At 41.3% G+C, this 25,398-nt stretch overlaps 1 protein-coding gene across 2 annotated transcripts; it reads left to right on the forward strand.

The window, feature by feature from the left end:
* Window positions 1–1,291: 1,291 nt before the first annotated feature.
* On the forward strand, window positions 1,292–24,662 carry AMACR (alpha-methylacyl-CoA racemase). Of its 2 annotated transcripts, XM_007961318.3 has the most exons (6): window positions 1,292–1,628; window positions 3,357–3,500; window positions 4,503–4,663; window positions 10,281–10,467; window positions 19,926–20,317; window positions 23,282–24,662. In XM_007961318.3, exons 1-6 carry the CDS (start codon window positions 1,382–1,384, stop codon window positions 23,384–23,386), a joined length of 1,236 nt encoding a protein of 411 aa, XP_007959509.2. In that variant the 5' UTR covers window positions 1,292–1,381; the 3' UTR covers window positions 23,387–24,662. The 2 variants fall into 2 exon arrangements, with proteins under 2 accessions (XP_007959509.2, XP_007959514.1); XM_007961323.3 differs by lacking the exons at window positions 4,503–4,663; window positions 23,282–24,662 and having other exon boundaries at window positions 19,926–20,050.
* The last annotated feature ends 736 nt before the right edge of the window (window positions 24,663–25,398 follow it).

The following is a 25,398-nucleotide window of genomic DNA, read 5'->3' on the forward strand; positions in this document are numbered from 1 at the left end:
GGGGTCTAGTTTCATTCTTCTGCATACGGATTTCCAGTTTTTCCAGCACTGCTTATTGAATAGAACGCCCTTTCCTTAGTGTATGTTCTTGGTGTTTTTACTGATAATCAGCTGGCTGTAAATACACGTTGGGGTTCTTTATTCTGTTCCATTGGTCTTTGCATCTGTTTTATGTCAATAGTATGCTGTTTTGCTTACTACACCTTGGTAGCATAATTTAAATTCTGGTAGTGTGTTGCTTCCTGCTCTGTTCTTTTTGTTCAGTGTTGCTTTGGCTATTGAGGATCGTTTGTGGTTTTATACAAATTTCAGGATTTTTTTTTTTTTATATTTCTATGAAGAGAAAGCCACCGAGTCCTAAAATAATTCTGAAACTCATCATGACTTTCTTGCCTAAAAGATCTTGATTACAATCGTGCCAAGTTTTGCTTTTGATTTAATCACTTGCTTGAGAAATACATAAACCCACACTCAAGATTAGTGCAGGCATGTCTCTGGCACCTATTTCTGGTTCTATTCAAATTCCTAGAGATGTCAAAAATTACGTTAGGCCACCTGACAGGCTGTATCTAGAAGAGAGAAAATGATTTGTGAAAGCAGTGGGGCTATTTGCAATTGCTTTTTTTTTTTCTTAAATATCACGTATTGGGTTGAAAACCTGCAATTGCAGCTTTCTGTAGAAATGGCAGAAGACAAACTAACATTTTTAAAGCGTTCTCATTTAGCTCTGATGAGCACCACACCCCAAGATGTTCTTCTGATGTTCTTCTGATACTAAAATAATTTTCCTAGTGTAGTCTAAACTTTTTAAAAAAGACACGTAATCCAGAGTTTGTAACTCAAAATGAGTGCATCTACGAGGGATCGCAAGCCGTTTCTGGATTAAATTGCCAGCTAGCTAGCTAGCTAAGCAGGGGCGGTGAAAAAGACAATCTGCAGGCTACGGAAGAAAACGCTTTTGCCTTGTTCTTAACTGTTTACGTTATTTTATTTCCCTAGAGTACGGCAGGACTTGGGGATCAAATGGTACAACCGCTGGTGATCGCCATGGTGGCAATAAAAGCATCCAGAGAGGACGGTAACAGGCAGGAGCTCCAAACGTCAGTCCCTGCAACTTAGGACTCAGCAATTTAGGTTGCAGAAAAGAAAAAGCAACCTAGCAAATTTGCCACTGGCAGTACCTGGAGACCGGTCGGGAAGCGCGCCAGTGCGCAGACTCCGCGGGCTCGCACAGGCGCACAAAAGAGGGGCAGGGGTGGTGCATTTGGGGCGCGGCGCCGGGGCTGGGGGCGGGGCGCCCGGCCTGGGGAGGGCTTCCTGTAGGCTGCTGGGCGGGGGCAAGGGGCTGCTGGGTCTCATTCAGGGCGTACTGAGGAGCGCCATGGCACTGCAGGGCATCTTGGTCGTGGAACTGGCCGGCCTGGCCCCGGGCCCGTTCTGTGCTATGGTCCTGGCGGACTTCGGGGCGCGGGTGGTGCGCGTGGAGCGGCCGGGCTCCCATTACGACGTGAGCCGCTTGGGCCGGGGCAAGCGCTCGCTGGCGCTGGACCTGAAGCAGCCGCGGGGAGCCGCCGTGCTGCGGCGTCTGTGCGCGCGGTCGGACGTGCTGCTGGAGCCCTTCCGCAGCGGTGAGCCCGGGCCCCGCGGGCTGCTCTGTGGAAGTGCCCGCGGAGGGGAGGGGGCCTGGCCATTCGAGCCAGGCTGCACCCGCCACACCTTTGCCCTGTTGCCGCCAGAACCCTTTTCGGCCCCAGCCTTCTAGATGTTTTTGCCTCCTAGGGTATTGTTAGTGATCATTCATCCCAAACTTGATTGTTCAAAACTTGAGTTCTGAGATACTGCTGTTGCCCGGTTTCTCCTTTGGCCTCTCTGACTCCTTCCCAAGTTCCTCTTTTTTTTTTTTTTCCTAAGAAACGCTCTGTATTTGCCTTTCTTAATTAATTGAGGGTCTTGAACCCTGGAAGAATCTAATGAAAGCCATAGGATTCCCCTCCTGGAAAACTGCATATAGGCGGTTATTCGGCTACAGTTTTGGAGTGCTGTACCCTCAAGCCTTCCACGGACCCAGGCTTACGCTCCCTGCCTGAAACGCTGGTGTTCTAAGTCGCAGCATCTGCTCCCTGGAGCTCCGTTACCCATTCCATCATTTTCACCTTTTTGTAGACTTTCCCTTTCAGAACCGCAGACGCTGGCATACACAGGTCCTGGGCATCGTCCTCAAGGCTGTCCGCCAGGCAGCTTCTACAAATCCCAAACTGAGCCTTTCGTTCTTCCTTCTAAAACAGCATCTCCACCTTCTGTATTATTTATTTCACTGAATGCCTGAATCCGAAACTTGTACTTCATCATGGACTCCAGTTTTCCTTTCACCACATCCAATTTCAATGATTATCTATACAGTCATTTTGCTCTTTAGCCCACTCGGACTATTTCTCTCCATCCCTGCTGCAACTGCCTTGACATACGGGACACCAGGCTTATTTAAATGCGTTAACTCATTTAACCCTCATAGCCATATTTGAGGCTTGTAACAATAATGATTTAATAATTAAGATTATGTAATAATTTAAGAATGCTCCATTCAAGATGAAGGAGGTTTGTCCAAGGTCTTGTTATTAGGAGGAAGGTTGGCTGGGACTATGGATATAGCCTCTGGGTGAGGGATTGTGACTGGTGTTTATCTAGGTAGATGACCAGAGGTTTTCTGTGATTTATTTTAGCCTTAGGAAGGTAAAGACAGTGAGTTTATTATGTAATTTTGATTACTTTTAATTCCAGGAAACTTCAGGTGCAGATTACCCCGGGTTTGTGCTATAAATATTATACTTGATAGCTTAAAAACTCTCAGGTCTTATTGTCACTAACCTCTCTTTCTACAGATGGGTGCTAAACTTTTTCGTGAAGGTACTAATGCTAGGAACTTTAGCGCCTGTGGAAACAGATCAGGTGTGAATTCTGCAGGAGGAGCTCATGAGCTGATAGGGAAGATAAGTGTGTGGATGTACAAGCAAGTGCAGCTGAGGTGGGATGTGGTAAACACTGATGTGGTATAGAAAGAGAGAAAAGGGATTTACTGAAGGCATGAGACCCTGCTCTGGGGACTGAATAAATAGGCTTGGATAAACCTAGAGGGAAACAGGGATGTACCAGGAGAAATTACATCCTGGAAAGAAGCCACACATTCCATTAATGGTGGCTTCAGTCTTTGGGGCCTTAACTGCTGTAAACATGCCATTAGCCCACAGCAAATGTTATTAATATTACTTGCAATAGTGCTATTTTGTTTGTCTTAGAGAAGGGATTATCTCCATCCTCAATTCATACTCTCTTAAGAAGATTGTTACTTTTCTGTTAAGGTGTCATGGAGAAACTCCAACTCGGCCCAGAGATTCTGCAGCGGGATAATCCAAGGCTTATTTATGCCAGGCTGACTGGATTTGGCCAGTCAGGAAGCTTCTCTCGGTTAGCTGGCCATGATATCAACTATTTGGCTTTGTCAGGTATGTTGAAAAAAAATTTAGTCTATACTTTTATTCCATCAAGATCTACAGGTATGTTGATTAACAATAATTCTTAAAAGTGAAGCTTTAAATGTTTATCAGAATCAGGAGAGCATGGGTATTTAAAATGGATTGGTTTGGGTCTTGAAACAATCATTCTCAACCTTCCCTCACGCCACCCCTTAACACGTTCGAAGGATAATACATGCCCGCTGCCATCATTTATTTACTACATTTGTTGAGTCAATTCTTAGACAAGCCCCGGCTAGGAATTAAGAGGCTTACTGGGTACTAGGGATGGTTGCTCTGTAGTTTGAAAGTGTTGACATAGTGCAATTCTGACAGCTACTTCGCCCCACCCCAAAATCTCTACCCACCATTTTGAGAATCATTGCCTGAGTCATTGTTTCAGACTTCTATGAGTGCTAGAAAAAGCCCATGGTTTTCAGGTCCTAGTATTACTTTATTAGTGTTTTTGCCTATGACAACATGTGAGATAGGCCTGATTCCAGAATTCTAAGAACTGTGTGTTGTTGACTACAGGACGTTTCAGACTTTCTGTGGGTACACATTTAAAAGTTGAGGAAAGAAATGGGTAATAGAATTGGCTTTTCACATCTATTTAAAAATTAAATTCCTTTTCTTGTGTACAAGTATTTTCTTGCATTTCTTTCCAATAAGAATGAAAGTGCATTTACTGGTTTAAAACCACAAAATAAATAAGCATTTTCTTTTCCAAAAGTGAGTGAGTAAAAACTTAGCAATATTTGAAAATTTTGGTTGGAATAGGTTTTAGAAAGGAAAACAACAAAACAAGGATCCCATCTTGAGGGAAAGCCTGTTTATAAGTTTACTGACTATGCTCTTGGAAAAGTGATGTATACTAGCTTTCACTTAGATTATCTACTGGAGAGATTGATTATTCCTCTAAGATGCTCACATATTTATTTTAAGAAGAGATTAAATTTAAAAGAGACATTCAATTTGTTTTTAATGATGTAGGTGTTCTCTCAAAAATTGGCAGAAATGGTGAGAATCCGTATGCCCCGCTGAATCTCCTGGCTGATTTTGCTGGTGGTGGTCTTATGTGCGTGTTGGGCATCGTGATGGCTCTCTTTGAACGCACACGCTCTGGCAAGGGTCAGGTCATTGATGCAAATATGGTAAGTATTAATTGGGGTAGATGCCTGCCACTTGTCCCTAAGTTTAAGATATGGATGCTTAAAATCATTTCTTTTTAAAGAAGACAAGAGATAAATGACATTTGAAGTTTCAATCCAAGTTACCAAGATATCCTTTTCTTTTTAAAATAGCCTCATGTCCTTTATGTATCTGTTAGAATGTCATATTTTGATCATCTGTTCTTGGAGTCAGTTCTGTAAACTTTCTGCGACTCATCTGATTCCTATGTTGTTTTAGGTTGGTGCAAAAGTACTTGCAGGTTTTGCCAAGTATTTGCCAACCTAAATATTTCAGCAATTTTCCCCAAGTATCTCTTGTGCTTAGTATATCATTTTCAAGCAGTCATCATTCAAACAAAGTTCAAGAAGTCTCCCTCAGCAGGTAGAGAAAATTCTTGGGGATGCTGAGGTGAAATGGACCTCCCTGTCTAAACCTTCCTGCTGTGTTTTGTAGGGGATGCTCTGATATCATAACGCTTCTGTTTGTTCACTGTCATCCACTGAATGCTTGCCTCATGTTCTGCTGAGCACATTCCCTGTGTGATTTCTTCTTATTCTCAAAACTGCATTTGTAATGCATTGTTGTTTTAAAGAGGAGGGAATGGAAGCATAGCCATTTGCTCAAGATCTCACAGCTAGTGGGTAAGAGAGCCCACTCCAGCACCACCACTGCGTGTTTGCATTTTCACAGACATTTGGAGGTAGGATGGAGAATAGATTTGAGGAGACAAGACTGGAGGTAGAGAGACCAATTACTGAGTTATTGCTGAAGAGATCAGGGTAAGTACTAAAGCAATTAATAGTAGAGTTGGTTTGCATTGAAGGGACATTTGAGATGTAAAATTGCTGGGAATTGATAGTGGACTGACAGGGAGCGAAGAGGGAGAAGTTAAGGCTGGCTCCCAGGTTTCTGGCTTGGATGACCTGCTAGTGTCCTGAAGGAGGACTGCTGGACACAGTGGTCAGAGCATAGAGTGGCAGCTGACTACCTCCATCCTAGCTCTGCCATTTACTAGCTCTGTGATCTTGGGCAAGTTATTTAACCTCTCTGTGCTGTAGTTTCCTTTGTAAAATAGAGATAATAATTACATCCTCCTCATAGCATTGTTAGATGCTATGAGAATTCAATGAGTTCATCCATTGTTCAGTGTGAGAACAGTGCTTGGCGTACAGTGGGCCCTCTGTTAAAGTTTGTCATTGTGATTATTTTTACTAGAAGAAAAGGAACTCAGTTTTGGTCATTTCAATTTTGAAGTGCCTTTGAGATATCCAGGTGGGATACTTGAGGTTAGGAACTGGAAACAGATTTCAGAGTCATTTGGGAGCCATATGAGACTATGTGATCCACTAGGAAAGGGGACAGAACACTGGCATTTAAGGAATGCATGGGCAGAGAAGAGAAGCAAGGGCTGAGGACAGCTAAGGAGAGAAGCAGAATGGAGTGTTGTCATGGAAACCAAAGAAAGGAATGGTCAGAGGGTCAAATGTTGGTGGATACCTCAAGAGTTTAGAGACTGAGAGTGTCAACTGGATTGGGTCCTTGATCTTCACAAAATCCATTTTCTACCAGAAACCCCTCATCTCCAAAGCTTCAGCCTGTGCTTCCTTCTCTTCATGGTGAATCATGACCCACCCTGTACTGAATGTGTACCTCTGGGACACTGTCATCAGGGCACATCTCACACTTTCCAGTGTGTCCTCTCTGAAGTGTGTACCAGCGGCAGGGGAGTGTGGTTTATCTCTTGTGGGCCAGCTCTTGGCATAGTCATGGTCTAGTCGCTGCATGAGATAGCAGCACCGGCTTTATACCAGTACCCACCAAACTCAAGACCGGTGCCTTCCACAGGGCTTCTGTGATCCACACAACTTCCTGAGGGAAACGTGCTACTGTCATTGGCATTGAAGACTTGAAAGCTTGGAGAGGTTAACTGCCTTCCTCTAAAGCAGATGATGGGAAAGGGTCCAAAGCACTGCCCGAGGCAGTTGGACCCTAAAGCCACTGCTTTCAACAACTTCCCCTGCTGCCCCATGGGCATGGTCCCTGGAGTCCAAAAGGAATGAACTAAGAGCAAAAATGGAACCTTGGGAGTGTTAAGGATAATTTCAGGCTAGATACTTCTCTAGTAATAATTTGAATAATTTACTGAAGAGATGCAATTGAGTATCATCAAATATAAATAAAAGGTGATTGCTGCTTTCAGCAGACTGTAGCTAATCAGAATTATATAATGATTAGAAGATGGTAAGGTTGGCTGGGCATGGTGGCTCACACCTGTAATCCCAGCACTTTGGGAGGCCGAGGTGGGCAGATCACCTGAGGCCAGGAGTTTGAGACCAGCCTGGCCAACATGGTGAAACCCCATCTCTATTAAAATACAAAAAATTAGCTGGGCTTGGTGGTACGCATCTGTAGTCCCACTACCTGGAAGGCTGAGGCATGAGAATTGCTTGAACCCAGGAGGCAGAGGTTGCAGTGAGCTGAGATCACATCACTGCACTCCAGCCTGGGTAACAGAGCAAGACCCTGTCTCAAAATAAATAACTAATATAAAGAAGTTAGTAAGGTTTTAGGGTATGTGAAAATGTTGTCATCTTTCTTCTGGGCTCATATTTCCATTAGGGGATAGTAAGTATTTGCTAATTACTTAAGGCTAAAAGAATCAGTAAATCATAGTCATTACTTCATCACTAGGAACCCTTGTGGCACAGGCAATTGTAGAAGCTGATTAGGGGGAGGCAGATACCTTCTAATGGGCCGAAAGTTTTCACATTGTTTAGCAGCACAATTCCAGACCTGGGCCTGCCTGTGAAGAGCTGGAGTCTGCCTTATTGTAGTGCTGCTTCCTTGGAAACTGTGGTTAAGATAACTCTGGAATATGGAGTGTGTTTTGCTGTATTTACAGTCAATCTGGGCCCACATAATGAGCACACTGTTGTTAAATTAACTGTAGCGTAAAGCTGCCCCCTTATGTATTTTAAGTTCCACCTAAAGGTTTCTCTTACATAGTGAGCTGTGACCTAACTGGATGTGTAAACAGACTGTAACCTACTTTTGTAATAAGCAGCAAGTCTCAGCCAATCACAGCTGCCGTACGTCAACCAATCACAGGCGACCAGCTGTTGAAACCGTGTTCAAACAAGGCAAAGGCCCAGTTGTAACCAGTCTGGCTGGCTGTTTCTGTACCTCACTTCTGTTTTCTATACATCGCTTTCCATTTTCTGTCCATAAGTCCTCTCTGGCCACAGGACTACACTAGTCACTCTGAACCTAGTCTGGTTTCACAGACTGCCCAATTCGTCAGTCATTCTTTGCTCAAAGTCTTAAATTAATTTGTCTAAAGTCTTTCTTTTAACAGTATCAAAGGTTGGTGGCAAATTGAGGCTGCAGTTTCCCTGTGTCAGGGGGCTCTCGACTGTGGCCTGCATGGTGTATGAGTAATGGGGCAAGAGAAGCTGTGTGCCAGGGTAGCCACTGCCAGGCCTTAGACAAGGAGGGTTCCTGCTGTATTTCTTGGCCTGTACTCCTCTCTGATGCTAAGGATTGGACCAGAGCTTGTTTTTGTCCTGAGTGGGCCCAACTGCACCTGTAACTGTTAACACGTCTATTTTTTAGCAATCTCATTAGGACATTCAACATATAAAAGAGATTAAAGGGGTATTTTATTAGCATAAAACATTTTATGTTTACATACTCAATATTTATTTATTATTTTGTCAGACCAGTGAAGCTGTTCTGAACACGAACACTGGAAGTTAGAGTTTATGGGTGATTGTCTCATCACTTTCAGTATTCAGTTTATTACTGCATTTCGTTTTGACCAGGAGTCTGAGGCAGGAGAATCGCTTGAACCCTGGAGGCGGAGGTTGCAGTGAGCTGAGATTGTGTCACTGCACTCCAGTCTGGGCAAAAGAGCAACACTCCATTTAAAAAACAAAAAAAAAAACCCTATATTTTTAAAAACTTGCTTAAAATTTCAGATTGCATTTCATTTATGATGAAGCAAAACAAAAACGTTTTCTTTCCAGGTCAACTCACTACAGTGTCTAAAATCTTCTCACATTCTTTGGCCTGAACATGAAAGTCAAATAAACAGTATTCAGAACTCTCTGCTGAAACTCTCTCTTGCACTGTATGACAAGCTAGTCCGCTTCCAGTTCATCTGTTATTGCCCTATTGATTTGGCATTAGGCTCTGAGAGAAACAAAGCTTGAGCGGAAAGCAGGCACTTGCTTGTTGAAGGTGCTAACTTGTTGGTTTTGTATGAGTCAGCACAAATTAAGAGGGGAGGAGAACCATGCAGAGCAAAAGTTTTCCTTAATAGTGTTTCAAATACAAGGTAACATTTATGCAAAATTGGAAGGAAAAGCTGTATTTTAAAGTCTAGCAACAAATGTTAATGAGTTGAGGCTCTGATGAGTCAGAATTTGGTATAGGATACATTTAAATATGTGCTTAAATAACATAAACATAAAATATATTTAAAATAGTGCACATATATATGCATATGTGTGTATATATGTGTGTGTGTGTATGTGTATAAATGTGGAACTCTAACATCTCTGTAATCCAGCCTCAAAAAAAGGCACTGCCGTAGGCCACTTACATGAACTCTGCTATTTGGTGATAATAAGTGTCATAGTCATAAATTCAGTTGTGTATGAAGTTTCAAGTTAAAAGGGAAAATTGGATACATCCAAAGATACATTTTGTGGTTGTTTCACAGCCAGTAACTCAGAAATTGCTAGCAGCTGGAACGAGGTCTCCTCTATTGGTAACTTTGGAGACAAGGATGTTTTGAGGGCCTTCTCCCTTGGATGCTGGAGACAGTAGGCTTATAAAAGACATAAAGATCAGAACATGGTCCTCTTCAAATAGACCAGTGCCTCCAGCCTTTGAGTTTGAGCCTTGTGGTAATTGTACTTTATCGTGTAATTGCTTCAGGACTCAATGGGAAGGTGGCATTCCCAAACCGGTTTACCTGGACTCAGAAAATGCACATACCTACCATCCGTATTGTCAGTTTATTTTATAACTTTCTAGTGATTACAAAATATAACATATATTAAATACTCAAATACAGTTTTCTTGGGATTGGAATCGAGCTAGAACAAGCCAAATTTTACTGTTATGAGATTTACCTTTAAAATGTGCTATGGTTCTTACATCTGTGTGTGTTTATAGGTATGGAGATCAGGAGATGCATTTTAAAAAGCTCTTTTAATTTTTAACTTTTTGTCTTGGCAGTTTTTAACATTGTAAAAAGTAGAGAGAATAGTACAGTGATCTTCCATGTACCTTCACCTAGCTAAAAATTACCAGCATTTTGCCAATCTTATTAGAAATGGAGAACAAAAGTCATTCCTTCTAAGTCTTACAGTATTTTCAGAACTGAATAGTGCAGCCAATTGCTATTCTAATACAAACTGCTCTAACTCACTTTCTGGAAATACCAGAGAAGTTGTATAATTAAGTAGAATCTTCGTATACTCTAAGATAAGAATTTTTATGCAAATACTTTTTTTAACTTGAATAGGAGAAATTGTTCATGCTTTGACACTTGAGTTATCTGGATTTGTTTTGTATTCTGTTTTCTCAAAGGTGGAAGGAACAGCATATTTAAGTTCTTTTCTGTGGAAAACTCAGAAATCAAGTCTGTGGGAAGCACCTCGAGGACAGAACATATTGGATGGTGGAGCACCTTTCTATACGACTTACAGGACAGCAGATGGGGAATTCATGGCTGTTGGAGCAATAGAACCCCAGTTCTACGAGCTGCTGATCAAAGGTAAGTAAACTTCATGTGTCTCCCTCAGCTCCCCTTTTGCTGTAGATGTTCTTTGGTTCTATTTTAAAGACTTTTGGAATCTATGATGTCTTTTATTATATAGCCACTTTCTAAAACCTAATTATAGCCATCAGTATGATGTGGGACATTTTCCATGGCTTTTAAATTGACCAGCAGTCTTACTAGTCTATAAAATAGCTGAGGGTTTTAAAAATAATAACCCCTTTTGTAGGATGTTCAGTGCTTTAATTTCACTCCTTGTGTTGATAATCTTGCCCCTGTGTGCCCAGATCTTACTCTTCCCTAGAAATGATCTGTCCACATTGGTCGCTTTCCATTCAGTATTCTACCAGCTATTATTCCTTGGTAGATGTCCCTTATGGCACTTCAATGTCAGAAGTCAGCAGAGCATGGAAAGATTTTGGCAAAAGAGATTCTGTTAGAATATGTTACTATATCACTATGCCTTTGCAGATTACCTGTCTTGCAGAGTCTTGCCTTCTTGGCAAGTTGCCATAAATTAGCAAGAAAATTTGGGATCTCTTCTTCCCTAATTAAGTAATTGGATGGGAGTCATTTTGTTCCTGAGAAATGTTTGAATTTAAAATTCGCTCTATAAATAATGTAGAACCTAAGAAGTTTCAGAATATACTCTGAAGTGGTGTGAAAGCTGATCACAGTGCATTTACCTTTCTACTACAAGTTTCAGGTTTCATTGTTATGTTTGGTAGCTTTTCAGATGCGTATACTAAAAGTTATTTGCATATAGCAGGAATGATTTTTTTTTAATTTTTCAAATTTTTGATGTGTTCTCATCTGATGGAATAATTGCGTTTGCAAGCAACTGAAAGCATTTTATGATTAAACATACTAACTTCACCTATTCAAATATAGTTGGAAAAACTATAGAAGAACAGAATGGTTTATCTAGATCAAAAAGGGTACCTCTCTGTCCAGAAATTAAAAAGCTTGCCTTTCGTCACTGCTCCAAATAAATTGGAAGCTCTGGCTGCTCGTGATGCTCTGGCGGAGCTCTGTGGAGCCATGAACACTACCAACTGCAGTCTGACGAAGATAGCAAATGATATTCATTTTCTGAGTTCTGGTCCTTGCCCAGGTCTGGGAGAACTGACCTTGCTGAAAATGCAACAGGAAGCAGTATCGTGCCAGGCAAGGCAAACCCTACTCAGTGTGAAGCGATGACCATCGTTGCAGCCCAAGTCATGGGGTACGGTGTGGCTGTAACTGTTAGAGGTAGCAATGGCCATGTTGAGTTGGATGTTTTCAAGCCAATGATGATTAAAACTTTAGTGTTACACTCAGGCTGCTGGGGGATGCCTCAGTTTCCTTCACAGAAAACTGCATAGAGGGAATCCAAACCAATACAGAAAGGATCAAGAAGCTAATGAAGAAGTCGCTAATGTTGGTGACAGCTCTCAACCCTCATATAGAGTATGACAAAGCAGCAGAGATTGCTAAGACAACACCCCAAAATGGATCGACCTTAAAGGAAACTGCCGTTGAACTTAGCTGTCTCACAGCAGAGCAGTTGGATGAATGGTTAAAACCTAAGGACATGCTGGGTCCAAAGTGACTTAAATAAGTTTTAATGAAAATAAACGTGTAAAATTTTAAAACAGTACTGGACATTTTAAATAATTCAATGTGACAACCTCCCAGGACTCCTCAGGACCTCAGTCCTGGACTTGTTATTGTTGCTGTTTGTTTAATGATTTTCTTAAATTAAATCTGTATTCTTTGGCATGTGCAGCCACCGAAGTCAACTGTGTTAGCTTCAGCTAATCATTGGACAGAAATGTCCTTAAATGCCTTTTTTTTTGTTTGCTTGTTTGTTTTAATCTGGGGGACAGGATCTCGCTTTGTTGCCCAGGCTGGAGTGCAGTGGTGTGATCACAGCCAACTGCAGCCTTGAACTCTGGGGTGCAAGCGATCCTCCTGCTTCAGTCTCCCAAGTAGCTGGGACTACAGGCACGTACGACCACACCTGGCTAATTTTTTATTTTTTGTAGAAACAGAATCTTGCTATTTTGCTCAGGCTGATCTTGAACTCCTGATCTCAAGCGATCCTCCTGCCTCAGCCTCCCAAAGTACTGGGATTTCAGGCATGAGCCACTGTGGCCCTTAAATGCCTTGACCCAATAAATCTCCTGTCTTTTTCTGAAGCGCTACATGCCTTAACTTCTTGCTTGTGAAGAGCCTCAAGGTCAGCCAGAGGTGAGAGAGGAGGGCCTTTTCAGATCTCTCCCGGGCATTCGCACTGTCCTGCACATGTGTGTGTGTATGGCCTTCTCAGGAGGTGTAAAAAATTTCTCAGGAATATGTTGGAGCTTTTCAAAGCCCCCTATGGATATACCATTTCCCAGTTTTTTTCTTTTAAGTTTTTTGGTCAGCATCTCATTAGCTGCAATAAGTACCACCACCTAAGACAGCTGCAATAAAATATTGCCTTTTTTTTTTTTTTTTTTTTTAAATCAGCATTTTAGGACTAGAGCAAAGTGAGCTCTGAGTTAGATCACAGAAAGACAAGCCCTGAGAATGGAGCCTTTCAGGGACCTGCCCGACAGGCTAAATAATGACAGTTCTCTGGGGATGGGGTTTTTGGGGGAAGCTCCAAACTTATTTTCCTCCTCTCGGGTCTGTTCTCCTGCTGGTTTTCAGAACTGACCAGAGTTGAGGGGAAGTTGTTTTTCAAGGCTACCACAGGGAGAGGGATGAAATTAGCACAAATTCTAACACCACAAAGCTCACTGGTCTTACTGAGATTCAGCTGTTTTTCTTGAATAAATGCTCCTTGGAATGCTGCAAGCTTTTGATTTCCAGAATTATGAAAAAGTTAATTCTGACAGTTGTTGTTAGTGTTCTCATTGCTTTAACACAGGTTTTTGAAGGCTCTCATTCTGCCACTCTGGAAGTTAACTCCCTTCCTTGATGTATCCTATTATTTTAAAACATATACGGTAGTCCTCTCTTATCTTTGGGGGATGCTTTGCAAGACCCCCAGTGGATGCCTGAAACTGCAGATAGTACTGAACCTGATTGCTGTCAATTGGAAGATGTTTCTATTTACGTCTTCCACCCACAAAATTAATGCATTTTCCATCTGTATTAAGCACTTACCATGTACTATAGTTATAACTTTTCAGTTTGAGTTGTGACAGCAAAACTAGCATGAATTTATTTTTCCTTCTCCCCTTCTTCATAATCTCATGAATATAAGATTCATTCTTAACCATCGATTTTAGCAACCTTAGCTTATGAGTTTTATTCTTCCCCTAAGCTGAGAGCTTTCACCTTTTCATCTAAGGGAAGCACTTTAGGCTTCTCTTTGGCATATCCACATTGCCAGCATCACCTTCACCTACAACCTTTGCGGGCCTTAGGAAGTGAAATAAGGGTTACCTGAACACAAGCACTGCAATATTGCAGCAGTCAACCTGATAACCTAGTTGGCTACTAAGTGACTAATGGGTTGGTAGCCCCACAGTGTGGATAGGATGGACACGATTCATGTCCAGGTCAGGACGGAGCAGGATGCTGCGAGGTTTCATCATGCATCATGCTGCTCAGAACAGCATGCAGTTTAAATTTATGAATTGTTTCTTTCTGGAATTTTTCATTCAATGTTTTCAGACCACGGTTGACTGTGGGTAACTGAAACCACAGAAAGCCAAACCTCAGATGAAGAAGGACTGCTGTATGTGTGGAGCAGACTCGTTTTTCACATCCACACTTCACCTCAATGAATAAGCCTTTCTGGAAACACTGAAAATGAAACAAGACAACAGTTTTCTAGCAAGGTCATCGTGCCAACGCCTTAACTCCTGATCACCTTCTCCTGGGTCTTCTGCTGAGTTTAAACTTTGTAACTCCCCTGATTTTTTTACAGCCCCCTCTTTTTGCATCCATAGCCTTTTATGGTATCCTTAACCCTCATCTCCCTTCAAAGTTTACGTAGGATCCTTAGCTGACAGATGGCTTGTGCTCTAGGAGATAGCATGTTAAATCACCCTGCACTTTATCTACCTAGTCCATGCCAAAATGCCTCAGCATTATCTCTCTTCTATAAGATTTATTTACAAAAATACTACTTTTACTAATCACATATGCATTTCTTCTCTCTCAAGTCCTACTGGACAAACCCCCACATCTGTAATAATTTTTTGAGGGCCAGGTGCGATGGCTATGCCTGTAATTCCAGCACTTTTGGAGGCTGAGGCAGGTGGATCACTTGAGGTCAGGAGTTCAAGATCAGCCTGGGCAACATGGTGAAACCCCGTCTTTACTAGAAATACAAAAATTAGCCAGGTATGGTGGCATATGTCTGTAATCCCAGCTGCTCGGGAGGCTGAGGCACGAGAATCACTTGAACCTGGGAGGCGGAGGTTGCAGTGCACTGAGGTCGCATCACTGCCCTCCAGCCTGGGTGACAGAGCGAGACTGTGTATCAGAACAACAACAACAATAATAATAATAATTTTTGAGGTAGTACTAATTACATACCTAATTTACTTCCCTTTGTGTTTTAGATCTTTGAGACCATACTTTAATTTGTATCTTCAGTTTCTGAACATAAGTATGCAAAGTCTTTTTAAAGTACATACTCTGCTGCATCCCTGCTATTTTCTAGGACAAAAAAATCGGAAAACACTGAGAATTTTATGACATTTTGAGATAGCAAAGTTCTTATAGTACAATCAGGTAAGCAATAGATAATTTTCAAAAGCTGTTTTATCAGGAGATAGTTTTCTTTTATTTTTTTTTTTTTGAGACGGAGTGTGGCTCTGTCACCCAGGCTGGAGTGCAGTGGCCGGATCTCTGCTCACCGCAAGCTCCGCCTCCCGGGTTTACGCCATTCTCCTGCCTCAGCCTCCGGAGTAGCTGGGACTACAGGCACCCGCCACCTCGCCCGGCTAGTTTTTTTGTACTTTTTAGTAGAGACGGGGTTTCACCGTGTTAGCCAGGATGGTCTCGATCTCCTGACCTCGTGATCCGCCCGTCTCGGCCTCCCAAAGTGCTGGGATTACAGGCTTGAGCCACCGCGCCCGGCCAGGAGATAGTTTTCAAAAGCTGGGTGATCTCTGTCACCCAGGCTGGAGTGCAGTGGCGTGATCTCGGCTCGCTGCAACCTCTGCCTCCTGGGTTCAAGTGATTCTCCTGCCTCAGCCTCCTGAGTAACTGGAATTACAGGTGCCCATCACCATGCCTGGCTAATTTTTGTATTTTTAGTAGAGATGGAGTTTCACCATGTTGACCAGGCTGGTCTTGAACTCCTGACCTCAAGTGATCTGCTCCCCCTTAGCTTCCCATAGTGCTGGGATTAGAGGTGTGAGCCACCACTCCTGGCCTTCAAATTATTATTTCTAAAAAATACAAAATAACAATTGTTGGCAAGGGTGTGAGGAAACGAAACACTTGTGTACTACCAATGAGAATGTAAAGTGGTGTAGCCGCTGTCAAAAACAGCATGGCATTTCCTCAGAAAATTATACATAGAATTGTATGATCTAGCAATTCCACTTCTAAGTATATAACCAAAAGAATTGGAGGCAGTGACTCAAACAGATATTTGTATATCTGTGTTCATAGTGACATTATTCACAATAGCCAAGAGGTAGGAGCAACTCAAGTGTCCATCAACAGATGAATGGGTGAATAAAATGTGGTACAGACATAAAATGGAATGTGTTTCAGCCTGAAAAAAACAAGAAAATTTCAACACGTTACGACAGAGATGAATCTTGAAGACATTATGCTGAGTGAAATAAGTCAGTCACCAAAGGGCAAATACTATGTGATTCCACTATGTGAACTATCTAAAGTGGTCAAATTCATAGAGACAGGAAGTAGAATGAATGGTGGTTGCCAGGGGCTGTGGGGAGGTAGGAGCGGGAGTTAATGTTTAATAGGTTCAAAGTTTCTGTTTGAAAAGATGAAAAAGTTCAGGAGTTGTGTGGTACAGATGGACGGTGGTGATAGCTGTAAAGCAGTATGAGTATACTTAATGCCCTAGTACTGTGCACCAAAAAATGGCTGAAATGGTAAACTTTATGTATATTTTATCACAATTTTCAAAAATGAAATAAAAATTTAAAATTATATATTTGCTAGGAAAAAAATAAGCAATACAGATTTTAAAAAGTAAGAAGGGAAAATTTTCCTTTGTTCTTCCACTTTGGGAAAATTTGGGATGTGGCCTTCAAGAATTTTTATTGTACATATACAAATGCACAATTATTCTATTCTATTTTATTTTTTGAGACAGGCTCTTACACTGTTGCCTAGGCTTGAGTGCAGTGGCACAAACATGGCACACTGCAGTCTTGACCTCCTGGGCTTAAGCAATCCTCCTGCTTCAGCCTCCCGTGTAGCTACGACCACCATGCCTGGCTAACTTTTTGATTTTTTTGTAGAGACAGGGTCTTACTGTGTTGCCCAGGTTGGTCTTGAACTCCTGGGCTCAAGTGATCTTCCTGCCTCAGCCTTCCAAAGTGCTGGGATTACAGGCATGAGCCACAACACCCAGCAATTATTTTCTGTTTTACAATTTATAATTTATATATATAAAATAATATAAATTTATAGTTTATAGCTTTTTATACAACAATATAGCAAAGACGTTCTTTCATGTCAGTACAAAAGATCTTTACCCTCACCCATTTTATATAGCAGCCATATCATATTTTTTATCTGCCTGTACTAAAATTTATATAACCAATTCCCTATGCAAGTTCATTTACATTTTTTCCAAATTTTCGTTATAAAAATAATGTTTATGGCTGGATGCAGTGGCTCACGCCTGTAATCCCAACACTCTGGGAGGCCGAGGCAGGCCGAGGTCAGGAGTTTGAGACCAGTCTGGCCAACATAGTGAAACCCCATCTCTACTAAAAAATACAAAAAAATTAGCCAGGCATGGTGACAGGCACCTGCAATCCCAGCTACTTGGGAGGCTGAGGCAGGAGAATCGCTTGAACCCGGGAGGCAGAGATTGCAGTGAGCCGAGATCGTGCCATTGCACTCCAGCCCGGGCAATAGTGGGAGACTCCGTCTTAAATAAATAAATAATAGGGAGGCTGAGGTGGGAGAATGACGTGAATGCGGGAGGCGGAGCTTCGAGTAACCGGAGATCGTGCCACTGCACTCCAGCCTGGGTGACAGAGTGAGACTCCGTCTCAAAAATAATAATAATAATAAAATAATGTTTACAATTGCCATCCTGGGCATATATCATTGAATACTTACAACATGAAATTTGACTGCTTACTACATACTTAATATTATAAAGCAGTAAAGTTTATGGCATGTACTTAAAAGAATAAGCATTTTTTGTAGTCGTGTGTCGGGGGCGGGGGGGTAGTTTTTTTGAAATCAAAACATGCTTTCCCAAGTTTTAAATGGTATCTGATTTCCCAGGCTAGTTCCTGAAAATCTATTTGACTTAAAATACCAGAAATTTCATAGTGATTTTACCATAACAACTAGCCACAATCTATAACTGTATTTATACAATTATGGATTCTGAGACTTGGGACTGGATTCCAAGTTCCATATTGGAGTGTCAGGAGCACAGCAAACAGCTCACCTTAAACCACTGGTGTTCAATCCTGTGGCCTTGGTCAGGGTCATGGGCAGGATGGGAGATGGTGGGCTGCGAAGCCATGGTAGACAATGGGAGAATTGGGGTGTTAGAGGTAGGGTAGTATCTGGGGACTTTTGATTTCTAGTATTTTTCTAGCATACAAACTATGACCTGTGTAGTCTCAACTATAAAGTTAAAGAGAGAACATATTGGCTGCAGCTTTACTCAGTGTTATGATTCTGATCACAGTCTGATAAAAAGCAACTGTTTTAAAAGCATGTGAAGATCACTACTTTTTGCTCGTTGCTCATTTTATGTGCCTTTCACTCACAGAGTTCAGGGCAATCGAGAAAGAACATCAAGTGAAAGATATCCTGTAGATTATAGTGATAACCTGAAACTATGGCCTCCTATCCATCCTGGTATTTGAATGGGACTGGTGGTTACAGAAGAAAATGTACTTATATATTCCACAGGAGACTGCTTACAAAAATCTGGAACTGTGTTAGTTCTTCTTATTTCCTCATAGTCCTCAAAACCTTAAGAAGAGGCTTCAGTATTTATGTCTTCTTACCTCTATAGGGACTTTACCATCTTCAGAGCAACTTAAAATTAGCCTTGATTGTCAACATGCTAGAGAAGGAAGGTATTCTATAAGTGAGGATTATTCAATTAACTTGGCTAAACTTACACACAGTATTATGCATAAAGAAAGGGCCTTTCGTTATCATTTGACACTTAGCCATGCACTTTTAAAAACCTGCTTATAGAAGAAAAGGGACATTTGCATCAACTATTGTAAAGTGGCCCTGCTCTTTGGGTATAATTTAATCAGCACTGGAGTCTGGGCATGTCTGCAGGGGTAGGCCCACATAGTCAGTAAAGGAAACACAGATGGGGTCAAGAGCTAGAGAGGCTACTTTTCCTGTTAAATCCCCAGGTAGCTGCTGTCATGATCTCTGCACTGTAGTCTTGATGGGCCCTTCAAGTTCCTTTCATGCCGGAGAGGAGTCTGCATGCCCCACTGTTGACTGGCTGGCTAATAAGTTTCTGTTTTGTTTGCTATAGGAACAATTTGCATGAGTCTTTGGTTACCTTACAAGTCCTTTATCCTAGTAGAAAGCCCTTTGGGGTTCTTTTATTTTAAAAATGTATGTGTGTATATATGTATGTATGTATGTATGTATGTATGGATGGATGGATGGATTGGTGGATGGATGATGGATGATGGGGGTCTTGCTGTGTTGCCCAGGCCGGGCCTTGAACTCCTGGGCTCAAGCAATCCTCCAGCCTCAGCCTCTTGAGTAGCTTGCACTATACTCATGCCATCACTCCTGGCCATTCTAGCTCTTTTATTTTAACAAAATAAAGATAAATGAATGTATTTATAAAATTGCAATCCTGAATTAAATAATTTGTCTTCAGGCTTCTTCCTTGGAAACTGAGATGGTCATGTATAAAATTGTTCATATTTTTTTATAAGGTTTGAATACATTATAGAGAATAGGGAGTTATTTTAACTCAGTATAACTGGCTAATAACATCCTGGGGAAATTTTTTTTCAAAATCTACTCAGAGGTAGGAAATCAATTTCTGGAAACCAGACCATTGAGAACAGACCACTTTTGATGAAATATGAATAATAAAATCTTGGTGGTGGCAAGTCTGACTACCTCTGCCCTCTCCAGCCTTTGACTCCAACCTTAAACTGACTTTACATTTTTTTCTCTTGACTCATTTGAGAAGCCCTTATAGAACATTTTATTTTGCATAGTACGGTGGGCTCAGCATTCATTTTTATTGATTATAATAGCTCTGTTCAAAGCATGATAATTTAAGAAATTGTATTTTTCCTCAGGACTTGGACTAAAGTCTGATGAACTTCCCAATCAGATGAGCATGGATGATTGGCCAGAAATGAAGAAGAAGTTTGCAGCTGTATTTGCAAAGAAGACAAAGGCAGAGTGGTGTCAAATCTTTGATGGCACAGATGCCTGTGTGACTCCGGTTCTGACTTTAGAGGAGGTTGTTCATCATGATCACAGCAAGGAACGGGGCTCGTTTATCACCAATGAGGAGCAGAGCATGAGCCCCCGCCCTGCACCTCTGCTGTCAAACACCCCAGCCATCCCTTCTTTCAAAAGGGATCCTTTTGTAGGAGAACACACTGAGGAGATACTTGACGAATTTGGATTCAGCCGCGAAGAGATTGATCAGCTTAAATCAGATAAAATCATTGAAAGTAATAAGGTAAAAGCTAGTCTCTAACTTCCAGGCCCACAGCTCAAGTGAATTTGAATACTGCATTTACAGTGTAGAGTAACACATAACATTGTATGCATGGAAACATGGAGGAACAGTATTGCAGTGTCCTACCACTCTAATTAAGAAAAGAATTACAGACTCTGATTCTACAGTGATGATTGAATTCTAAAAATGGTTATCATTAGGGCTTTTGATTTATAAATACTTTGGGTACTTATACTAAACTGTGGTAGTTATTCTGCCTTCCAGTTTGTTTGATATAATCTGTTGATATTAAGATTCTTGACTTATATTTTGAATGAGTTAATATATCGTAATTTATGAAATAAAGCTTCTTTTTCCCTAAAGTGTACTTGTCCTTTTAAGTTTGTACAACGCTAAGAAAACCCTTTAAATACCGTTTAAATAGGATTTTGTAACGCTTCTAAGAAAACCCTTTAAATACCATTTAAATCGCATTTTGTGTATCTTTGAAATATTTTTGGCTCTATTGTTTACCAAAATGAATGTCCTTAAATAGAGAAGTCTGACCATTTTAATTTGACAGGAAATCAGTCAGTCAGCGTCTTTGAATGGGAATGTTGGCAGATGATCTCCGGGTTTCTGGCGGATAACTCCCACCCCTCTGTCTAACCCTCTCTGCTGAGAGCCGGCCTTCTCTGTGCAGCTGCCTGTTAGCCTCACTGACATGCCTCTTTTTCTCAGATTGTGCCATCATCTGCGTCCTGCCAGGCAAGTCTTTCTCTCTCACCAGTCTCCTGCTTCCATTCCCACCATGCCTATCTCTGCCCTCATAGGTCCTCAGCTTATCCTTACTTCACTGAGGCCACTGCCCAATTGCCCCCCTGCAGAGAGTCCTTTCCCAGCCTCTGTCTAAAATGGCAGCCACTTAATCACTTGCTATCCCCTCTCCCTATGTTGTTTTTCTTTGTACCATATATCACTACTGACATATATGCTCATTAACCCCAGTCTCCCTCCCACCCCCGCCAGCCCACCAACACACACTAGAATGGGAGCTTTATGAGGGATTTTGTATGTTTCGTTCATTGTAAAATCCCTAGTTCCTAGAATAGTGCCAAGTGCATAGCAGAAACTTAGTAAATATGTATTAAATGAATACATCTCAAAAGTGAAGTGCTGTCAATTCTACTTTAACAGCACTTGAATCCATTCCCTCTGCCTATCCCCCATTGCACTTTTCATTCAGGCCCCTCTTACCTCTTCCCAAGACTCCAGTTCAGTTGCCCTATCAGCCTTGACCTCTAGTATCATTGCCTCATTATTATTATCATGTTACTCCACTGGGTATGTTTTTGATACCACACTGAATTTACAGTCCGGCAAAAATCTTGTGGTGGTCTTTTTTCCTATAGAGTGGAATATAAACTCGTTTACGTAGCATATCAAACCTTTACTTACAATAAGACTTCTATGTAGCTGTCCAGGCCCATCCCTGTCCTCCTGTTCCCCAGGACTTACATTGGACTACCTGAAATTCCTAACTATGCTATGGTCTCTCTTGTTTCCATTCCTTTCTGTATACTGCACCATTATTTTCCAGGACTATCAAGACCCCTTTGCTCCAGTCTGTTGATCTAGCAAACTCAGACTGGGCTGGAACACAGCCTTCTTTGTGAAACTTCCTGTGCTTCTCAGCCCTAGGGTAGTTTTGTACAGTGATTATGAGTTGTGGAGTCAGAAGGGCCTTGGGTTCAAATCTCACTGTATCATTATGATGTCTAAGACAATGCCTGTGAACATCCTAGGTGTTCAGTGTTAGCTTGTATTGTTAAGGCCCTTTCTATGTTTCCATCTCACTTCATACACATCTGCAAGGATAGTAATTGCCTTTACTATATTTTACAAAATTATTCACTAGGCCATATGTTCCCAGATTAATGGCTCTAGCAGGCAAAATAATTACTTGGAGATACTGTTAAAACAGATTCCTGAGCCCCTTTCCAGAGATTCTACAGCAATGGGTCTAGGGTAAGAACCGTGAATATGCATTTCCACCAAGCTTCCAGGTGATTATGATTCTGGTGCAATTACTGCACTTTGAGTAGCACTATCCTAATGGATATTAACCAAATCTTTTTACCTTGGTTACTTTATAATAGGTGCTTAAAAAAATAGCTGTTTAATCGACCAGTGAGGGAAAGGATAAAAGCAAGTTGGCAAAAAATCTGTAAATAAACAGGCTAGCTTAGAGCATTGATTTCTGTAATTAGTTGACTTTACACAAAATGTTCAAATGAAAAATTGGTTTTTGTAGGTTGTGAACTTTTAAAGGGTGAATATATAAAAGCAAGGTTAGTAGCTTTTGTTAGTGACCCATACTTTCCTTTTTCTGAAGAGTCTAAGACCCTGTGCAAAAAAATGTTACACCTCTATTTTTCAGTTACCTTTTGACAAGCTGTAGATTTAGAAATAAGTAAAGGGGACAGGTAAGGGGAAAATAGGAAGTTTTAAGGAGAGTGGAAGAGAGGCAGGCAATTGAAGGTGGCAAATTCAAGTGAAAGAAGAATGATACATTCTTGAAGACATTGATATACATTTATTTACATTCTTGATTCTACAGTGTAGGAAATGGTGAAATGCCACAAACTGTATGGTGATAAATAAAAGCCACATGAAACAGGGTGATAGGCTGCATCCAGGCCTTTAGTCTTGGTGTTCATGATCTCCCTCTAAGCACATTCGAACTTTAGCAACAATTGCATCACACTATATAATTTGCAAAATAGTTTCACCTATATTGAATCAGAATGCCTTCAACTGCAAAAAACAATATCCAAAATAATGAGGAAATGTGTTGGCTCACTACCTAGAGTCCAGAGGGATGGTCAGTTTTAGGGTTGCCTGTTTCCAGTCACTCGGGCCTGTTTCCCTGCGGTTCTCTGGGTTGTCAGCTTTCCATTCTCCATGTGTTTGATTTCTCCTCAGGCTGGTAGCAAGTTCTGGATCTTATACCCACACACAGCAATATCCAGAAATAAAGATCTCGGGAGCCCCCAGCAAGTTGTCTTGTGTCTCCTTGGACCGAGTTAAGTTATAAGCCTTTCTTATACCAATCTTTGAAAAAGAAGATAAGCTAACAATGAGCACCTAGTTTTATGTCTTTACATAAAACCAGCCTGCTCCCGGAGCTTCCCTGGATTCAACTTCCTAAAGGCATGTGATGAAGGGGAAGATTCCACAATCTAATCTAGGTGCCATCAGAGTAGAGGGAGTAGAGAATGGATGTTGCGTAGGCCATCAATAAGGTCCATTATACACAGTATGTCAACTCGTCAGCAATCAATTGTAGGGGGAAGGTGGGGCAGGTTTCTTCATTTTATAGATGAGAAAAACCAGAGATTCAGAAGGGTTTCTTAGTTCATGTTTCTCTTAGTGCCTCGGTAATTTTTTCATGGTGGCTTAGGCCAAATTAAATATCTAACCATTCGATGTATAAATAATTAGGTCCCAACAAATTAAATATTTATGTCCTACCAACTTATTAGCTGTTTAAATATATAATACACATAAAAGAAAATATATTTTTCATTTCTGTTTCATTGTTAATCACAACTACTTACTAAGGAGATGTATGCACCTATTGGATGGTGTGGAACTTCTCACCCGGAATGAGACTGGACACAGCTGCCCTCACTTTCTGCTGCATGTTAATGTCCATATAGTACTTGCTTTTCTATCAGACTGACTGGGAAACCCAGTCTCACAAAAATATGAAGTTATTAGAAGGATTATAGTGCAATCTTATGTTGAAGGCATGAACTACCTCATTGATAGTTCATGTGATGTCTGACAGATGTTGAGTTTCATTATGTTTATGTGTTCAAATTTTTAAATATTCTGAGATACTCTTGTGAGGTCACTCTAATGCCCTGGGTGCCTTGGCACAGTTTTAGAAATTATTTGCTCAGGAATATGCAACGAGGAAGAGGCAGAATCAGAGTTTAAGCTTTCATATTCTGGCCTTCAGTCTTGTTCGTCAACCATTTTTAGGAACTTTCCCATAAGGTTATGTTTTCCAGCCCAGGCATGGAGGATCACTTGAGGCCAAGAGTTCAAGACTAGCCTGGGGAATATAGCTGGACCTCCATTTCTACAAAATAAAAATTTAAAAATTATCCAGGTATGGAGCTGTGTGCCTGTAGTCCTAGCTACTTAAGGGTGGGACAGGAGGATCACTTGAGCCCAGGAGTTTGAGGCCACAGTGAATTAGGATTGCGCCACTGCACTCTAGCCCAGGCAACAGAACAAGACCCTGTCTCTAAATAAATAAATAGATAAATAATAAAAAGATGGCTTTCCCTACAACTCAGACTTTTCATTTGAACTCAGGGTCCAGCAAAGAAAATATAACCCACTCGAAGTCTTTAAAACAGACGAAATTTAATATAAAGAATTCCACTGGTGATTAAAGAGCAGAGAAGCCCAGGAGATATCGAGGCAACCCTGATATGAACAAAACTAGGAAGCCAGGACCACTCCTATGAATGCAGGGGTGATGGGAAAGCTGGTGTTACCTGGACCCAGAAGCCAAAGTTGCTGCACCCACCTTGGAGACACAGACACTGCCAGTAATACCTCAGGGAGAAGAAAGAAATCTAGGGAAATATCCTGGCTTCTTTCCTGCTCTCTCTCCCCTAGTCTTCCTACCAGTGCCTCCTATTAGCCAAATCTACCTAGAAGCCAGAAAACAAGGGAACCCTGGAAATGTAGCCCCATAAGATAAAGAGCACCAAAGGAAATAGATCTGAGCAGTCAGGCAGCACAAAATGTAGTGTGTATGTTTTATACACTCAGTAATTCCTTTAGAAAATATTTATTGAGGATCTACTAGGTGCCAGGTATCATGATACTTCCTGGGGATGACATAATGAACAAAACAGACCTGTTCTCTGCTCTTGAGGAAATCAAAGACAAACACAGGATGTGGAATAAACTCAGAATTATCTCATTGTAGAATGTATTAAGTACAATGAGGAGAAATATCAGGGCGATCTGACAGCTAATGATTTGAAGAAAGGTGTGACCCACCACCATTTTAAATC

Source organism: Chlorocebus sabaeus, chromosome 4 (assembly GCF_047675955.1).
Source record: "Chlorocebus sabaeus isolate Y175 chromosome 4, mChlSab1.0.hap1, whole genome shotgun sequence".
In the NCBI taxonomy this organism is placed as follows: Eukaryota; Metazoa; Chordata; class Mammalia; order Primates; family Cercopithecidae; genus Chlorocebus; species Chlorocebus sabaeus.